The sequence below is a fragment of the Ceratotherium simum genome, chromosome 24 (genome assembly GCF_057802395.1).
Source record: "Ceratotherium simum simum isolate JZ-2026a chromosome 24, ASM5780239v1, whole genome shotgun sequence".
Taxonomy (NCBI): domain Eukaryota; kingdom Metazoa; phylum Chordata; class Mammalia; order Perissodactyla; family Rhinocerotidae; genus Ceratotherium; species Ceratotherium simum.
The window spans coordinates 46,977,918-46,995,538 of record NC_141923.1 but is presented as its reverse complement, the minus strand read 5'-3'; the positions used below and the strand labels follow the sequence as shown (position 1 = coordinate 46,995,538).

Genomic DNA, 17,621 nt, shown 5'->3' with positions numbered 1-17,621 from the left:
GTTTTTATATTTTATTTAAATAACTGTATCAGTTAATTGTTTTGGATTATACTGTTTAGAAAACAGTCAAAAAGACAGTGTACCTAAGTGTTCTAAAAACTAGAGTTAACCCTTCTTTATCTAACTGCATTCTAGAGAAAGCTGTCTCAAGTTTTCTTCATGGAATAATATTCAACCTTAAAAAGGAATGAAATTTCAATACTGCCACAGCATGAGTGAATCTTGAAAACATGCTAAGTGAAAGAAGCCAGTCGCAAAAGACAGTATGGTATGATTCCACTTATATGAGGGCCCCAGAGTAGGCAAATTCATGGAGACAGAGAGTAGAACAGCGATTAGCAGAGACTGAGGGGACTGGGGAATGGGATTTATTGTTTAACGGGTACAGAGTTGCAGTTTGGGATGATGAAAAAGTTCTGGAAATAGTGGTGATGGTTGCACAATGTGAATGCACTTAATGCCACTGAGTTTTACACTTAAGAATGGTCAAAGGGGGCCGGCCCTGTGGCTTGGTGGTTAAGTGCGTGCGCTGCGATGCTGGCGGCCCGGGTTCGGATCCCGGGTGCGCATCGAGGCACCACTTCTCTGTCCATCCTGAGGCCGAGTCCCACATACAGCAACTAGAAGGGTGTGCAGCTGTGACATACAACTATCTACTGGGGCTTTGGGGGCAAAAAATAAATAAAATCTTTAAAAAAAAAAAAAAAAAAAGAATGGTCAAAGGGTAAATTTAATGTTATGTGTGTAAGTTTTACCACAATAAAAAAAAAAAAACGTTTTCTTTATGGATTCAACACACTTGTCCAACTCACATTCTAGTTTGACTCCCGAAGCAATGAGTCACAGCTGCTCATGGCATTTGAGTAGTGGTGTTCTATTTACCTGAAACTGAGGTTTAGAAGTCTTTTCTCTGGAAGAATTCTCTCAATTGAGGAAGTGAAGAAAAGTTGAAAGCTTGAAAATTTGACAGCAGTAAGATCTTGAGTGAGAACTGACAGCAGCTTCCTCAAGAGTTCCAGTGCTTTCCCTGAGGCTCGCCAGCCCAGCAGCTCGGCTTTTGGCTGAGATTCGGCCACCATCCCATCAGTGTAAAAATGTGCTAAGAGTACAGGAAATTGATGCAGGCAACGGCCACTCTGCCGTGGGCTGATGAACCTGGCTTTCCATCCGAACGGCTGCCCTTGCCGACACTGCGATATTTCTGAGCTCCTTCTAAGGAGATCTGACCTCTAGTTTCTCTGCCTGAGCTGCGCTCCTGGGCCCTCCCCAGCTTGCCTTTCGCTGCTGCTGTCTTAGCAGGCCCGACTCCTGATTTAGCATTCCCACATTCCATATGTCACCAGTTCTGCAGTGCCTTCCTCCACATCTCTCTCTTCATCCCCTCGAATCCCGATTCAAACTCTGGCAATCCCCTGCTGGGCTTCCGACACAGCATGTCTTTGAGGAGGGTTAAAGCATGTTCCTATGTGAGGCAGACTCAAGATGTAAATTAGTGAAATTAACACATTCTAATTTGTTCATAAAAAGAAGGCAAATTAATATTTGTCAAGTACCTGCTATGTGCCAAGTAATGTGCCAGTTATTTTCAGACCTCCTAACAAGCTTATGAGAGCCAGCATTGTAATTATTTTTAAACAATGTTTTTAATACAGAAGCTACTTCACCACAGCTGTGCCCACTCTTCAGGGAACATACCAGATCCTAGGGGCAAATCTAGAGTTCTATCTGATGCAGATGCCAACTTGGCTTACTTTAAATCAGCCTTCAAACTTCCTCAGTCCTGGGCACTTCTGCTCAGTCATCCAAGTCTGCTCTTTTTACAGTCACTTCCTTCTCTACATCTTGACCTGAATAGCCTGCACTCGACTGCACGCACATCAGGGGTTCTGGACCTTTCCTGAGTGCAGCGTACAGAGAAACAACTGGGCTGGTCTCCTTCAACCAACCAACAGTTTCTCTGCTTGCCAGCCATGTTTCTAGCTCACCTAAATCCCATCCTCTCAGATTACTGCCTCATCATCTGCTCTTGGAAGTTAGAATTTGCACTAAAACTCATTTTACATAAGATTGTCTGATATTACACACTGATAACCCTAGGAGACCTTCAGGTCCTTTAAAATATGCAGCTTTCAAAAAATCTATGCTTTTGTTCACTTTTTCCTTGAACCTATAAAATGCTTTTTCATAGATCAGAACAGCTTCTGCACAGACATTTCAGGTTTCTCATAGTGGTAATGGGTGGGGACAGGCCACTATCATTTGACAATCAGGTCCTGTAAGGCACCTCACATGCTCTTCCCTCAAGTCTCACAACAGCTCTGTGAGATGAGTAGTATTATCTCCAATTTATAGATGATGAATAGATTAAGTAACCCATCCATGGTTGTACAGCTTCTCAGATCACATTTGGAATCCCTTGTCCAATTCCCAGAGTCACTTTAAGTCAATGGGTAGTATGTCTGTTCAGGAAGGTCCTCCAAGAAGCAGAAGCCAAGACAAGGTTAGATGTGCAAACTATTTATTGGGGGAAATAGCTGTGCAAGTTAAACGGGAAGGGAGCAGGACTTGGCAAGGAGAGCCTTCAGGCTAGGACTGTGAAGGAAGAGAGGAGGGGATTGAGTAGGAAAAGCCTCAGACCACAGCACAGTTCTGAGAAAGTCTCTACTAAGTGGATGGTGTGTCCCTGAGCAAAGAGGTAGCAGCTGGAGTCAGCAACCCCACCCTTCAGCAGACTCTTAAAAGAGAGCTGAGGGGTGCCCTTCCCTCATGGCCGCCACGGGTGGAAGCTACAGGAAGACAGACCCAAGACTTACAGAAAGCACCTTTTAATCATCAGTGCCAATCAGGGATGCAATGGCCACTCCAGCCTCATCTAAACAGCCACTAAGAGGGATGGATGTGGCCGTGACTTCCAGACTTCTGAATTTCATGGGCCAGAAAAACCAGACCAACTAAAGTTGCCAAGTTTTTGTTTTTATTTTTCCAAATAAGGACGATAATAGCCAAATACCACTTACTACCACAGTAATTTAATATAAGATACTTTAATACCCAAAACCTAGGAAAAGCATAATCTCAGAGTGAAGTTCTTTAAGTTGAATACATTTGGAGCAGGGAAAAAGCATTGTTCTTGCTCGTCTGGTTTTGCTGCAGTTTAGGTAAAAACACGCTCATGGACTGGGTCTTAAAACTCTGTTAGAGAGTATTTAGGTACAGGTCGAGGCATTGGGCCTGGGTCTTCTATGGTAACTTCCAACCCTGAGAGTCATTCACTCCACTCACAAATATTGACTGTGCATTTCTGTGTGGTGGGTCCTAGGAAGATACTGAGAGTCCTAAGGGTGAAGAAGGCAGACCCAGATGCAGTCTCTATGCTTGTAGAGCTTAAAATCTGTTGAGGGCAGAGAGATAATAAAGAGGTAAGTAGACGAATAAGCAATATAATTTCTGTTTGCGGTAAGTGCTACCATAAGAAAAGGGCCACTATTTCAGATAGTGTGGTCTACAAAGGCTTCTCTGAGAAGGTGACGTTTGAGCTAAGACCTGAGGGAGGAGTCAGCCTCTTGAAGTGCTGGATGAGGAGCTGGAAAGACATAATTCTCCAGGAATAGAAAGTGTAAAGGCCTCGAGAAGGGAATGAGCTTGGTGCATTTGAGGAACTGAACGCAGGCCGGGGGGCTGCAGCATGCCAATGGGGCCGCAGGCGGGGTCAGGCAGGGCCTATTTCTTGTGTGTCTGGATGGGGTCCACTGTACCACTACCACACCCTTATCTCAGTGACAGAGGCTCCTGTCTAAATATGCTGTAGAAGTTCACAGGAAAGTAGAGGGGCACTTGCTTGGAGAGAGATGTCTGGGTGTTTCCCCAGAGACACCCAAGTGACAGGCTTACCCTAGCAAATTCACCAGGGCGCTCCTTTTTGCAGGCTACAAAAAGAAAAGAAAAAAGAATTACTCCATCTTCAGGGGCTGACATACTTTCAGCAAGCTTGTGAGCTTCTGGCATACATCCAGCATGCTAGAGGATTAGTTTACAGTGAGACTCTCACTGCCAGGGCGCCCAACACATGCACACTCCCACCAGCACATGTCCATCTGCAGATGCTCCTTGCGGGAAGACATGTTCTCATCGAATTCTCAGGACTGGAATATGGGGATGAGGACACCTTAGAGTTGTACCTGAGTGCCACCGAGAAGAGCAAGGTGCTGTCTCCCATCTGGAGAGGGCTTCCCGGGCACTGCAGGGGCACTCTCTCCTCTCTCTCTGTGGCTGACCCTACTGCTTCAACAGGCCATTTTTCAGATGGCTTTGCATACCTATGCTCTGATGTTTCCCCAACTCTTCTGAAGTAAAGAATCACCAGAGGCTCTTGATAAAGATACAGACTTCTAGGGCCACCTCCAGAAGATTCTATTTATAAGATTTTGGTGAGGCATGCAAAGATGGGTGGCTTCTACCAGCAGCCCAAGAGATTCTTATCAAAAGTGTTTAGGAAATGATACATTGAGGCTCTTCAGAGTTTTCTAATTCAATGTTTTGCAAACTGGCCCAATCACAAAATAACCTAGACCATTTTCAAAATATACAGATTCTCAAGCCTCAGCCCCAGTGAATTGAAATTACTGGGCAAGGGCAGAATCTGTATGTTTACTAAATAGTCCAGGTGTGTCTTGTGACAGGGGACGTTCACCTGGGTCCTTTAAGATTCTGCTTCACTACCTCTACAGAGGAACTCAGGGATCTGCATTTTTTTGGTGTGTGTGTGAGGAAGATCAGCCCTGAGCTAACATCTGCCAATCCTCCTCTTTTTTTGCTGAGGAAGACTGGCCCTGGGCTAACATCCGTGCCTCATCTTCCTCCACTTTATATGGGACGCCGCCACAGCATGGCTTGCCAAGGGGTGCATCAGTGCGCACCCGGGATCCGAACCGGCGAACCCTGGGCCACCACAGCGGAACGCGCGCACTTAACTACTTGCACCACTGCGCTGGCCCTAGGGATCTGCGTTTTTAAATAAGCCCCCAGGTGATTCTGATGCTCAAGGTTCATGAACCCCACTTTGAGAAACATTAAAGTTTGATATTATTGCAATTCACACCTTTGTTCTTAATGCCAAAGCATTGACAGCATTTACAAATGAACTTGCACATCTCCTTGCCTTTCAAACGCTGTTCACAAATCCCATTTCTGTGTTTTAAAAGTTTTCTACTTAACTTTGTTTTTCAGCTTTTTATTAAACATACAGAAAATCTGAAAGGACAGTTCAGTGTACACTCATTATACTCACCACCTGATTCCTCATCTCCCCCGTCTGCTTCATCTATGTGTCTACGCACGTGTTTTGTGCTGAAGGATTTCAAAGGACGTGCAGACGTCTTGATCTCTCATCCAGACACCTCAGCGTGAACATCCTTGAAAAACAACAAAAAAGGATTCTCCTTCCTAACCACAATACCATGATCACATCTAATGAAACTAATAATAGTCGCCTGATATCAGCTAATTCCCAGCCTATGTTCAAAATTTCCCCAATTGTCCCTCAAACGTCTTTTTTGGCTCTTTTTTTTTCAAACCTGGATACAATGGAGGATAACACGTTGTGTATGGTTATGTGCCTTTCGTCTCTTTTAATCTAGAACAGTCTTCCCACCATTTTTTCCAGGCCAGCTGTCTTGGAGAATGTCTCTCTTTCTGGATTTGTCAATTGTTTCCTCATGTGTTGTACTGAACATTCAAACAAACAAACATTCCCATACAAATATATGTATATCTGTATTTATAGTATATTTATAGTGAGACACAGGTTTGCTCTCTCCCACCCCACCTAGCCTCTTTTTCCCTCTCAAACAATCATAGTTAATAGTCGCATTTATTGAACACTTAGACTATATGCCTGGCACTGCTTTAAGAAATTTGAATGTATTAACTTATTTACTTCTCACAACAGCAATGAGGTATGTTCATTACCGATGACACTGAGGCACAGAGTGGGAAGTGACCTGTAAAAGGTCAAAGGGTGGCTAAGGGATGGGCTGGGTTCCAAGACTAGGATTCTTGCTCTGGAGTTGGCTTTCTTAACCACAAAAATGGAATCAGAGCATAGACGTTATTCTACGACTTTTAAAAAAAAACTTATTTCTAGGCCACTACATATAAATTTGACCCATCCTTTTTATCCTCAACAATTTATTATAAACATCAACGCACAGAAAAGTTGGAAGAATTGAATGGTGAACACCTATATACTCACCATCTAGATTCTACAATTAGCATTTTGCCATATTTGTGTTGTCACCTATTGCTTTACCTATGTATCCCTCTATCCATCCATCAGTCTATCATATTTCTGATGCGTTTTTTCCAAGTATAACTCATATTTAAAAATAGATGTATAAGATTTATAGTATGGAGGTTTGATAATTTATTCACCCATTCCTGTACAGATGAGTATTCTAGTGTTTTGCTATTACAAACAACACTGAAAGTAACATTCTTGTATTTATACTTGTATTTTAGTAAACTTTATAGTAATGATGCTTTTACTTTAGTAGGATAGGTTCCTAAAAATGGGATTACCAGCTTAAGGATATGACTAATTTAACAGATACAGTTGGATCTCTTTCCACTAGCATACTGGCACTAGTCAAGTCTGGGAAGGCCTGCATTTCTTCTCCTTGTTTTATCTTATCACTGCTAGGAGAAAGATGGACTGAAAAGACACAAACATGGAGTTCTCAGGATGCTTTATTGATACAAGCAACATCTATACCTCCTGGCCCCCAGTGAATGCCATCTATCAGTGTTTAAAATTTTGCTCATCTCTGTTGAAACTATTCGTCTCATGAGCACCAACTCAAAAGGTACCAGATGCATAGTGTCTTTCCGAACTTTCTGGCAGAATTTCTGCCTCTTCTGTTCTCTCTCTACACTGTGTGTGGCCTCCCCCTAGACCCACCACGTATTGTACCTTTTAGGGAAGTGTGTGTCCCACCAGCATACGTCACATTCTCTACCACAGGTTGAAGAGACCATGCTTCCTCTTCTACCTTTGTATCCTCTGTTTGCCTAGCACAGTGATTTATACTCAGTAAATACTTCTTCTTGAATGATTTAGTGAATGAAATGTGGGAGAGAAGTCCAGAGCAGCAGATAGTGGCCAAATGCTGGAGTTTTTGTATTTCAGGCCAAAGAGCCTGGAATGTATATACAGTGTTGGTTCAGAAAGCACAGAAAGTGTCTGAGCTGTGGAGAGGAAAGACTAACACTGAAGCGGGGAGATGCAGTAATGAGGCTAGCACAAGACCCAGGGAGGAAGCAAAACAGAGGCAGAAGCAGTTCTTGGGTGTTGAAGTCCTAAGTTTTACAGTGTAGTTTCTTTAGCATACTTTCTAAATTTGGTTTTAGTCAGTGGTTCTGAGCTCATGCAGTGTTTTGTTTTAACTTTTTTACTTATGATAGAAAAACTAGAAAATATAGAGAAACAAAATAATAATTACTGAGGATTATTATCTTCTACCATACAGGGAAAATCATTGGTAGTTAGCATTTTGATGTAAATATTTTTACACCTTTTCCTATGCACATATATAATAAAATCTATATTTTAATATCTAATGGATATATGAAATTTTATTTATAAATTTATTTATATATTAAATCTAACTGTATATTAAATTTTCCTTATAAATTAAATATATTATATCGACATATCAAATATATGGGCTTTTACGTTAGATAGGAAACACCATCTGTCTTCAACATTGTATCTTGAGGACTTGACACAGAAAAAATGCTCAAAATATGTTTATTGAATGATTGAATGATGATAATTATTCATTCTCATTTACCTTTAAATTTTACTAATTCATACAGCACATAATTAAAGATAACCTAATGTTTCTATATTCAATGCACTTCTTTTTCTTGTTTTCTTACTACTGCTAGAAGAAATATGAATTTAAAATACACAGACACGGGCTCCTTGAGATGCATTATTGATACAAACAATACCTACACATCTTCTTAAGCAGTGATTTATAAACATGACACTGATTTATCTGGAATTAGTCATCTTTGAAACATTTGAGTTATTTGACCAAAAGTATTATTCACTGAGCAAACACCAATTTCTTCCCTTCCAAGATTCTAGGGAAGAGAAAAGCAAAATAATGTTGAGAATGTTAATTGGTTTGATAATCTGATTGGTCTTTTATTCATACAGGAATCTTTCGGTGGGGACACCATTGTGGGCTCAGTACCTACACTGGGTGTCCTCGCTGCCTAACCGGGTGCCTGGCACCAATGAGGTGAACAATAGGTATTTTTCAAATGAGTAAATAGGATTATCGTGAACATAGACATATTAATAATCTCCTTTATCTCATTTATTTATTCTTTTCCAAGTGATGTGGATATTTAGTACTTGTTAGCCACTTCTTAATTATCCATAAAAACTGGGTACAGGTTCACAGAAGAAATCCACATTTAATACAAAAACATATATTTAGCTGATAGTATTACTTTCCCTCCTTCAGAGTCCCGACTTCACTCTCTGTGAGGAACCGTGAAGCAGCCTCCCACCGGATTTTACCTCCACTCCCTTTCCCACTCGAGAAAAGCCTAGACGCAAGGGAAATCACGAGTATTGTGAACCCACAAGAACCAGGGGAACTGGTCACTCATGTCATGCTCATCATTGTATTTCTCAAAAATAGCTCAAAAATTAGCTAAATCAAGACCTTTTCCTAGGTCAAGCGCTGCTGTAAGGACTACACTCTTCCAGTAGGTGGCGGTATTTTCTTTCTTCAGCGTAAGGAGAATTCTCGAAGATTTGCCTCCAGAATTGTTTAGTTTTACTATTCGTTTAGTAAAGTGCAGGTGACAATAAATTAGTTAATGAAACTGATCTTTCTTTCACTTTCTTAAAAAAAAAATCACTCTTGGGGGCTTCCAAAAGCCGCAGATCGGGAACTTCTACTTTGGCTGCAGTTGATAGCTGGCAATACATGAGGAAGACGTGCCCTAACCCTCCGCCCCATTTCCTGATCAAAGTTGTTACTAAGGTCAAGCTAATGGCTAGCAACGTCTTGAAGAAAATGTCATGCTTTTCTGTCTCTATAAAAATAAAACAAAACAAAAATAAAACGCTGACTCTAAAATTCTTGCTTTTAGGGCAAAATATTCATTAAATTATGCAGATACCTTTCGTGGCTGGTTAATAATGAACTTTTAAAAAATTGTTCACACACCTTATTTTAATGGTAACACCTAAATGTTTGCAGCTCCACGAGACCTTTCAATTCCCCAACAGATGGCTAGGTGCTGTCACATGTCTGACGCCAACTTAACGCTGCAGAAGCTAGGTTTGAGGAAGGAAGCAAGGATTGAAATTCCAGGGACATATGCTGGAGTTGAAAGACGGAAGTGTTAATTAGTGGAATAATATCTCACATACTTTATCTTCAAAAATACTGCCTTAGCCAGAGTAGGGAAAGCTGGGTCTGAGGCATGCGTTTCACCCATTTTTCAGAAGTACTTGTGTAAACAAAGCCTCGAGCTGCTGGAGAAAATGTTCCAGGGCTCAGTGTTTTCATTAAAAACACGGAGATAGCCTAGATTTGGTCAAGCCCACCTGTGAATAGTCAACTAATATTAGAAGGTACACTGATTTTGAGGTTTTAAGGCATTTTTAACCAATCCTCTACTTTCGAGACTAGCCGGGGCACTTTCCCAGCCCACCTCGTGCCGCTCCGCTGCGGCGCCGCACCCTCCTCTCCTCTCCTCTCCCGCGCCGCGGGCACCTCTGCAGGTCCTGCCCCGCCTGGCCTCGCGCAGCTCCAGGTCCAGGTCCAGGTCCAGGCTGCCCGGCCCGGCGCTCAGACGCGCCGACAGGTGGCCTCGCCCGCCTCCCCGCTGCAGGGCGGCGCTCGCCTCCGCTCCAGGCCGAGCCGCAGGCCGCGCGCCAGGCATAGCTCCCATGCTGGCCCCCGAAGTCAGGCGGCTTCCCCGGGGAGAGCGAGGCCGGAGAGGGGCGCGGGGCCGGCGGGAGGCCGCCGACAGGAGCAAAGGGCGTCCAAAGCCCGACCCAGGCGAGGGGTGATCGGGCCGGGGACTTCTCGCGCTCTTCGGACCAGGGCCGCCCGGAGCCCGCCGCCCAGGGACGTCCAGCTCTGCGCACCGCCCCTCGGCCTCCTCCGCCCTTCGCGTCCATGAACCCCGGAACGCCCCCAGCGGCAGTGACCCCAGGTCTCCGGCAGCAGCAGCCCAAGCCGCTCTGCCACCCCCGGGCCCCAATACGGCCGAGGGGTCACCTCAGTCGGCGAACCACTTTCCCAAGGGCGCGCAGCCGTGGCAGCACCACCCCGCTCCAGCGCCCTCGAGGTCCCTCCTGCCTGCGCTTCGGCGCTCGAGCACTCCGGCCCCTCCAGGACACGCAGGCGGCAGCGGGGAGGAACTCACTCGGACCCCTCCCCTTCCCCAAACTTCTTGCCTCCGCCGGGAGGTTCCTCCAACCCGACAGACCCCACCGCGCCATCTGGCTCCTCCCTCTCCGCTCCCCTCCCCTTTTCTGGTCCCCACTTAGGAATCCGCTCCCCCCACCCCCGCCGCAGCCGGGTCCGGGGATCCTCCCCCGACTCCCCCTGCGTGCCGCCGCCGCCGCCCGGGTTCCTCTCCCCCCGCTCGGGCGCTCCCTGCCAAGCCCATGATGTAATGGTGTATGTTAATCAGTAGCATGTGGGGAGCTCCGGCTTGGGCGGCTCAGTCCTCCGCGAGCCGACACTGGAGGCGGCAGCAGCGGCGGCGGCTGCCCGGACCCGCAGCGCCGCGCTCTCTCCGCGCCGCCCGCCCCGACAGCATGGCCCGCGGCCCGCGCTCCGGGCGCCCGCAACCTCGCTGAGAGCCGCCGCGGCCCCGGACCCGCGCGGGGGCCCCCAGCCGCCAGGATGAGCCGCGCCGAGGTGAGCTCCCATCCCCTCCGCCCCCGGGAGGGGACCCGCCGGCCACCAGGTCCCCTTCCCGGGGACTGCCGCCTTCCCTTGAGAAGTTCTGGGAGCCGGGAAGCGGGATGCTGAGAGCGAGCCGCCCCTCGAGGGCTAACCGCTGGGCTCTCCTCTCGGCCGCGGGAGGCCACCTGGACAGGGATAGGATACGGGGAGCCCCCGCAGCCGAACTTTCTTCGTTGCGGTCGTTGGGGGGCGTGTGGCCGCGACGCAGTCTCGGCGGAGCCGCCCTGCCCCCTGGGAAGCAGTGCCGCGGGCTCGGGCAGCCTGCGCTCGGCGTGCGCCCGGGGCCGTGCCGCCCTCGGCCTGAGACTCGCAGGCGCTGGGCCGGACCGACCCGTCCGTAGGCGGCGGCAGCAGGGGCAGGATGCCTAAAGCACACACGCGCGTACACACACACGCACGCACACATCTGATCGCTCAGGCGAAGCAGGCCTTCCGAGACCTCCCGGGTGGGCTGGAGCGGCGCGGGCGGCGCGGGGGACCTGGAGCTCCGGCTGCGCCTCCGCCCGCTGGGCGCGGAGCTTTGGGTGGGGAGAGTTTATTTTTGTCTCGAGCTGCTGCCGCGGCTGCTTACGGCCTAAATCCAGAGGGGCGCCTGGCGGCGGAGATGCTGGCTGTTACTGTAGATGGAGCTGCAGCCGCTCGGCTGCTTCTCGGGGAGGAGGAGGACGAGGACGAGGACGAGGAGGAGGAAGGAACTGGGGCTGCCGCTGCCGCTGCCTCCGCCTCTGCTTTGCATTAGCCCCCACCCCCACCCCCGCGCCCCTCGCAGCCGCAGCGCAAGTTTTCTGCGGGAGGAAGATCTGTTGCCGGTGCTGGCGTTCTCGGCACAGCCCCCGAGGCCACGCCGGGTGGGGTGTGTGGGGAGCACCGGCCGTTCGCGGCGGCAGCAACAGGAAGCCGCGGGGGCTCCTCCCGCACCTGGCAAGCAGACTCCTTGCCATTCCCAGAACAGGAATAGCTCATCTCCTGCATCCAGGTGTGGAGGGGGCGGCCGGAACTGGGGGGACCAGCCCCCGCGGGCGCCCCCCGCCCCTGCGGTGCACCCGTCCCCGGGCGCGCTCCCTCGTAGCCGAGGTCTGACTGCAGCCTCTCTCTCCTTCCAGTGGTGATCGCCCCCGGGAGTGCGGGAGTGAAGGGTCCGCGCCGCCGCCACGGGAAGACCCGGGACGCCGGAAGTCACCATCCCGAAGCCGAGAAGGGGAAAGAGCATTCTCGATTCAGTTTGTGTGCCTTGTGGGGATTTTTTTAAGTCGTTATTTTTAAAAAAAAAGAAACATTTCCGTGCTACTGTCTGTCATCGTCTTCGGGGAATCCGCCAGAACCGCGGGAACGTGACTGAGCGGACGGCAGGGGCAGGAGCCCGGGCCGAGCCTGCAGCGCCCAGCGGCCCGGGACGGGACGCGCGGCCGCGGGCTGCGGCGCCGCCGAACTTCGGGGCGGGCGGGGGGCCGGCGCCGGGGGCTCTGCAGAGCGGGGGCCGCCCCCGCACCATGATGTTCCGCGACCAGGTCGGGGTGCTGGCGGGCTGGTTCAAGGGCTGGAACGAGTGCGAGCAGACCGTGGCGCTGCTGTCGCTGCTCAAGCGCGTGAGCCAGACGCAGGCCCGCTTCCTGCAGCTCTGCCTGGAGCACTCGCTGGCCGACTGCGCCGAGCTGCACGTCCTCGAGGGCGAGGCCAACAGCCCCGGTAAGTCCCGCCTGTTCCCGCCCCGCCCGCCTCCGCGGGCCGTAGGGGTTTGCCCACTGTCCCCTCCTTCGGTCCATTCCGTGTGGTAACTACGGTAGCCTGAATGATTGATTTTTCTCTCAGGCAGTTTCCTGGGAAATAAGTCAGTCAGGTCACGTAGAGTCTGGATTTTTCTGGGCTTTTTTTTTTTCTTCTTCATTTGGGCAACGTGGCTCTCTGAGTTTCAGCTACACGTGAAGCCCGGGAGTGCCCTCAGAAGCCAAGCTTTGATTAGGCTGTATGAAGAATACATGAAAATCCAATCTTAGTGTTCGTTTTTCCCCACGGATAATCCGGTTTAGAGCTCCGTCTTCAGGATAATATGTAGGAGACGCTACAGACTACTGAAGTGAAATTTGCAGTGCGTGTACTACGTGGTTAGGCTTGGTTAGTCTATCACGACGTGTTTCGTGTTAATATGGATCTTGTGGAAAGGGTGTCCTAGAGAGCAGGTGTGAATCGGGGTCCTGAATGCTTTTTGTTAGCAAACTTCACGGAATATAGCAGAGTTGTTTCATATTACCCTGCTAGCATTTACAGACACCTCAACTGGTACAGAAAGTGAATATACTCGAAAGGTTCAGCAGTTTGCTGTTTGCTAGCATGGGTGGTGACAGACTGAAATAATATGCTGGGGTTGCGGGGGGTGGGGTGAGGATGGGGGTGGGGGAGAGGTCTGTTGGCTGTAATTTTGCATAGGGGAAATTCTTTAGTTCATGCTGCAGCAGGAGGGTGAACAGAGCCCCAGTGTTTATGCAGAGAAAAGAATGCAGGGTCCTCTCCAGCTGTTTCACGTTAGAGCCGCCAGCCTGCAAGACTCAGCAGAGGTCTGGGCTGCTATTTGATGACAAGGGCTGGTCCGGGGCAGCGGGGCCTGGGAGACACTCAAGTGAGTGTGCCGTCAGGGCAGGAGAGGAGAGCTGGCCTCCTCCTCACTCCTCCTCCCTGGAGTGGTGCTCGTGGTGCTGAAAGCACTAGCATGGGATGTTTCCATATATAGACTCATAGGCTGGAAGTGACCGCTGGAAATCCTCGCAGTCCTTTTCCTGAGCAGACAGGACTGCACCCAGAGGATACTGTGCTGCCAAGTATGGAAGGCCATGCTAAGAGAATCCCACAGGTCCCACTGGGACTCATTGGAGCCTAACAGCTCACTTCCTGACTCACAAGGTGGCATTGGCAGGGCCCTCTTCCTTCGTTTCTACCTTTACAAAAAGCTGAAGGGCCAGCCTCCCTCCTAAGGGTGTGGAAGCACCCTTATGGTCCCTTCTCTCGCTTCGGTCCTCAGTGTGACAGCGTAGCCTGGCTCACGTGCTTCATTGTGCTTTCTCAGGGTTGACCAACAAGGTTATATAAACTTTTGCATTTTATAGAATGCAAAGGATTTAAGTGCAGTAATTTATGTTGAATGCTTGTCTTCAGTGCTTGTAGGGACTGTTTAACATAATGATAACTAATCTTTAGGTTGCTCAAATGTTAGAGCAATATTTTTTCCCTATGAGTAAATGAGAAGACTTCCCAATATGGCAGCAGTTTAGTAAGCGAAGCAATTACACGTATGGTATTAAAAAGAAGTTTCTTACTTTAAAAATCTTGTAATTTAATAAACCAAGAAAAAATTGAATTTCTGTTTTTAAAAGTCATCTGGTAATTCTTCTCTAAAAAAATTTTTTATTTGTGTGAGATACATACCTGTTCATGCTGCTAAATGCTATAGATGTACGAAATCCAGAACCATTAGGTAAGATAGGGACCATTTTAATCTTTCAACCTGGACATTTTGCTTCCTTGGAAACCTTTGCACTTGTTTTGTTGTGTGGCCAGGACAGAAATTCATTAGTGTGGTCGTGTGATGGTTTGGTTTACTTCTGCAGTGTGGGGGTCCTAGAGAGCATCGAGGTTGTCGTAGCATACGAGAGTCTGGAGTGCAGCTCTCTTGTGTATCTGCAGCCTCAGCCCAGAACTAGAAAAGGGGAAAAATGCCCACTCAGTAACCTGAATAGATGGCATCAAGTCCAGGAGAATACTTCAGACTCTCTCGGAACATACTTACTCTTATTTTAGACAACAATCCTAACATTTTTTTTTAGTCTGAAAAAATAATCCGTAGCATATTAGAAGGAGCACATTTAGAATGGGGTGAGGGGTTGCTGTAACCAGCAGTGAAAGTGACCACTGACGGCTTGACCACCAGGAAAGAGACAGTAAAATTATGACTTTAGATATAAGAATTGGGAGCAAAAGCCCTGAAGGTCTGTGAATGTTAGGGTAAGAACTCTTAGTTGACTCAGCAGGGATTACTCTATAATAACATAAATCAATAACTGCTGTTTACCATTAATGAGAGTGAACTACCAAAAAGTATACATTTTTAAATACACTCTATGAGAAGAGAGGGAAATACGCTGTAAACTTTGGAAATATTGACACTCAGGACAATTAACCACCAAAGCTGTTTTGGTGTGTAAAGCTCCTGCCCATTCAGAAAACCAGGCTGTGTAGAATGATGCATTTGTTGGCTGGCTGAGGTTGGATACACTCAAATCAGCATTCTTTTGTAATCATCAATTAAACACACACATATTTCTTCTGCTGTTGAGAGATTTTAAAACTTGGTAAATGGGAACCAAATTCATATCTGGGGCTTGATCTCAGTATAATAAAAAATATAATTAGTAACAGTATGAACTTGGCTCTGTTTTCTCCAGGACTGACTTTAAATGGAGAGAGAATTCTTCACATTAAACATGGTTTATTTCAGATCCATGGGATGTATTTTGATATTCTTTCTCTTCATTCTCTTAAATTTAGCATTTATCGAGAATCTGGTGGTTCACCCTTTGCCCCAGGTTTGTGGTCATCTGAGACCCAGAGGAAATGGCTGAGTCGGTCCCTGTGGATTTATCGTGTGTGTTTCGCTCCAGGTGTGGTCAGTGGGTTTTGGTGGTGATCAGCTCTCTAAGTGGAGGCTCGTCTCTAGATCCCCTCATGACCTGAGATAAGTGCCCTTCAGCCACCAGCCCCAGTTGACATTGGGATGTCTGGCCAATCTCAGTTTGTAGATGACTGTTTCTAGGGCTAACAGGTCATTTGATACCTAAAAATGGCAAAAATGGAACCCACTCACTTTACCTGCGATTCCCCAAAGAAAAATAGGTTGTGTGGCATTGTTTATTTATGACTTTTATCATTTGGACTTGAAATATATTTTCTAATGGAAACAGTATAATAAATGGAGATTCGCAAGTGAATCCACAAAGACTTATTAACTCACAAAACAGTGTGTATTTTGTGGGGAAATTGAATATGTTTGTAGTAAATAAATGGCAAAAAGATTGTTGCTTATAATTAAATACAAGATAAAGGATTATCTGAAATGGTGGTGCTTGACACAAAACTAATCATGGAAATTGAAAAAGACTTGTGGGTGTTATTTACTCTCATTGGAGGGTAAAGATGTTGGTTCTATGATTTTTATGGGTTTTAGGTTTCCATAGTGTAGGTATGCCATACCCTGAGTTGCTTTTTTAGATCACAAATGGCGTAAAAAGAAAGCAGGATAGATGTTTTCCTGATGATACTGGATAAGATCTTGTTTGTAGTTCTTTCTTTCGCTTATTCATTCATCATACATTTTCTGACTGCCTGCTGTTTTCCTGGCCCTGTGTTATGCATTGGGAATACAAAGGTAACTTATTATGTTCCAGTCTCTGGTACATAGATACTCAGTGTTGAGTAAATGACTAATAACAGTATCATAGGTGCTGAAGCATAGATATGAGAAGAAAAAGGGGGGACGGGGAACGGGTTCCAGGAGCACTGTGAACCTAGCAGCTAATTGCCTGAGGGAGTCAGGGAGGACTTGAATGAAGAGGAGATATGTTTGAGTTGAGTTTTGAGGGATGAGTAGGAATTGGTTCAATATGTAAAAAGGATTGTAGAGAGCAGGCACGAAGACATTTTCCAAGCAGAGAGGGTAGCATAAGTTAAAACAGAAGCAATGGGTGTGGAGGACTTTGCCAGCTAAGGTATTTGGACTTAATCCTGCAGAGGTGATAGAAAACCCAAGAAAACGTTTAGGAAAGGAGTTAAAAGATGAAAGGTGTGGGGCCGGCCCAGTGGCGTGGTGGTTATCTTCGGCACGCTCTTCTTCGGCAGCCTGGGTTTGCCGGTTTGGATCCAGATCCCGGGCATGGACCTGCGCCCCTCATCAAGCCATGCTATGGCGGCATCCCACATACAAAATAGAGGAAGATGGCACAGATGTTAGCTCCCCACCAAAAAGAAGGAAAAAGAAAAAAAAAAGATGAAAGGTGTGTGTGTTTGTACACTTTGGGGAAGGAGCTTTCCAGTATATGCATGCTCCTCTGAGAGGCAAAAATGGGAGAAGTAAGGCCAAGTTTGGTTCAGACAGTTTCCATTTTGGCCACCTGGTGGCATCATCAGCTCAGGGCAGCTTTGTTGCTGTCAGCATTGCTATATGGGGGAGAAGAAAGGATTGAGAGAGAGAGGAAAAGAAGGTATTGTCCAGATGGCCATTTATTTATGTCCATGGGAAGGTGTATGTTGTGGAGGATTTTTAGAGTATAGATTTTGAAATCAGTCAGACTGGGCCAGTCAGTTAATTTCTGAGCCTCAGTTTTCTCATCTGTAAAATGGAGCTAATAAAACTGTTATTGTCCAGAAGTTACTTGTTAATAATCCAGTGAGGACCTATTCTATCTCCCAGCTTTGAATTTGCCTCTAATTAATATGGAATTCATATAAACAATCTTTTCCTGAATGATAGGAAATCTTTTTGTTTAAAGGATTATCAAGAAGACATTGGAGATAACTTGGAACCCTGAAAAGATCTGCGTCTACTTTGCTCCACCTTCTACATTTTAGCCT

At 46.9% G+C, this 17,621-nt stretch overlaps 1 protein-coding gene across 9 annotated transcripts in view; it reads left to right on the top strand.

Moving 5' to 3' along the window:
* Positions 1–12,141: 12,141 nt before the first annotated feature.
* The window catches only part of SAMD4A (sterile alpha motif domain containing 4A), a 214,072-nt gene continuing 208,592 nt past the window's right edge, over positions 12,142–17,621 (top strand). For 6 of the 9 annotated variants that reach the window (XR_015556191.1, XR_015556189.1, XM_004426173.3 and 3 more), the window contains exon 1: positions 12,437–12,692. Coding sequence is in view for 4 of the 9 variants with exons in the window: in XM_004426173.3 (XP_004426230.1) it covers positions 12,497–12,692 (196 nt within the window). In the remaining 5 variants the exon portion in view is untranslated. Of the gene's footprint in view, positions 12,693–17,621 lie in introns of all 9 variants that reach the window. The other 3 variants (XR_015556192.1, XR_015556190.1, XR_015556193.1) reach the window with 2 other exon arrangements.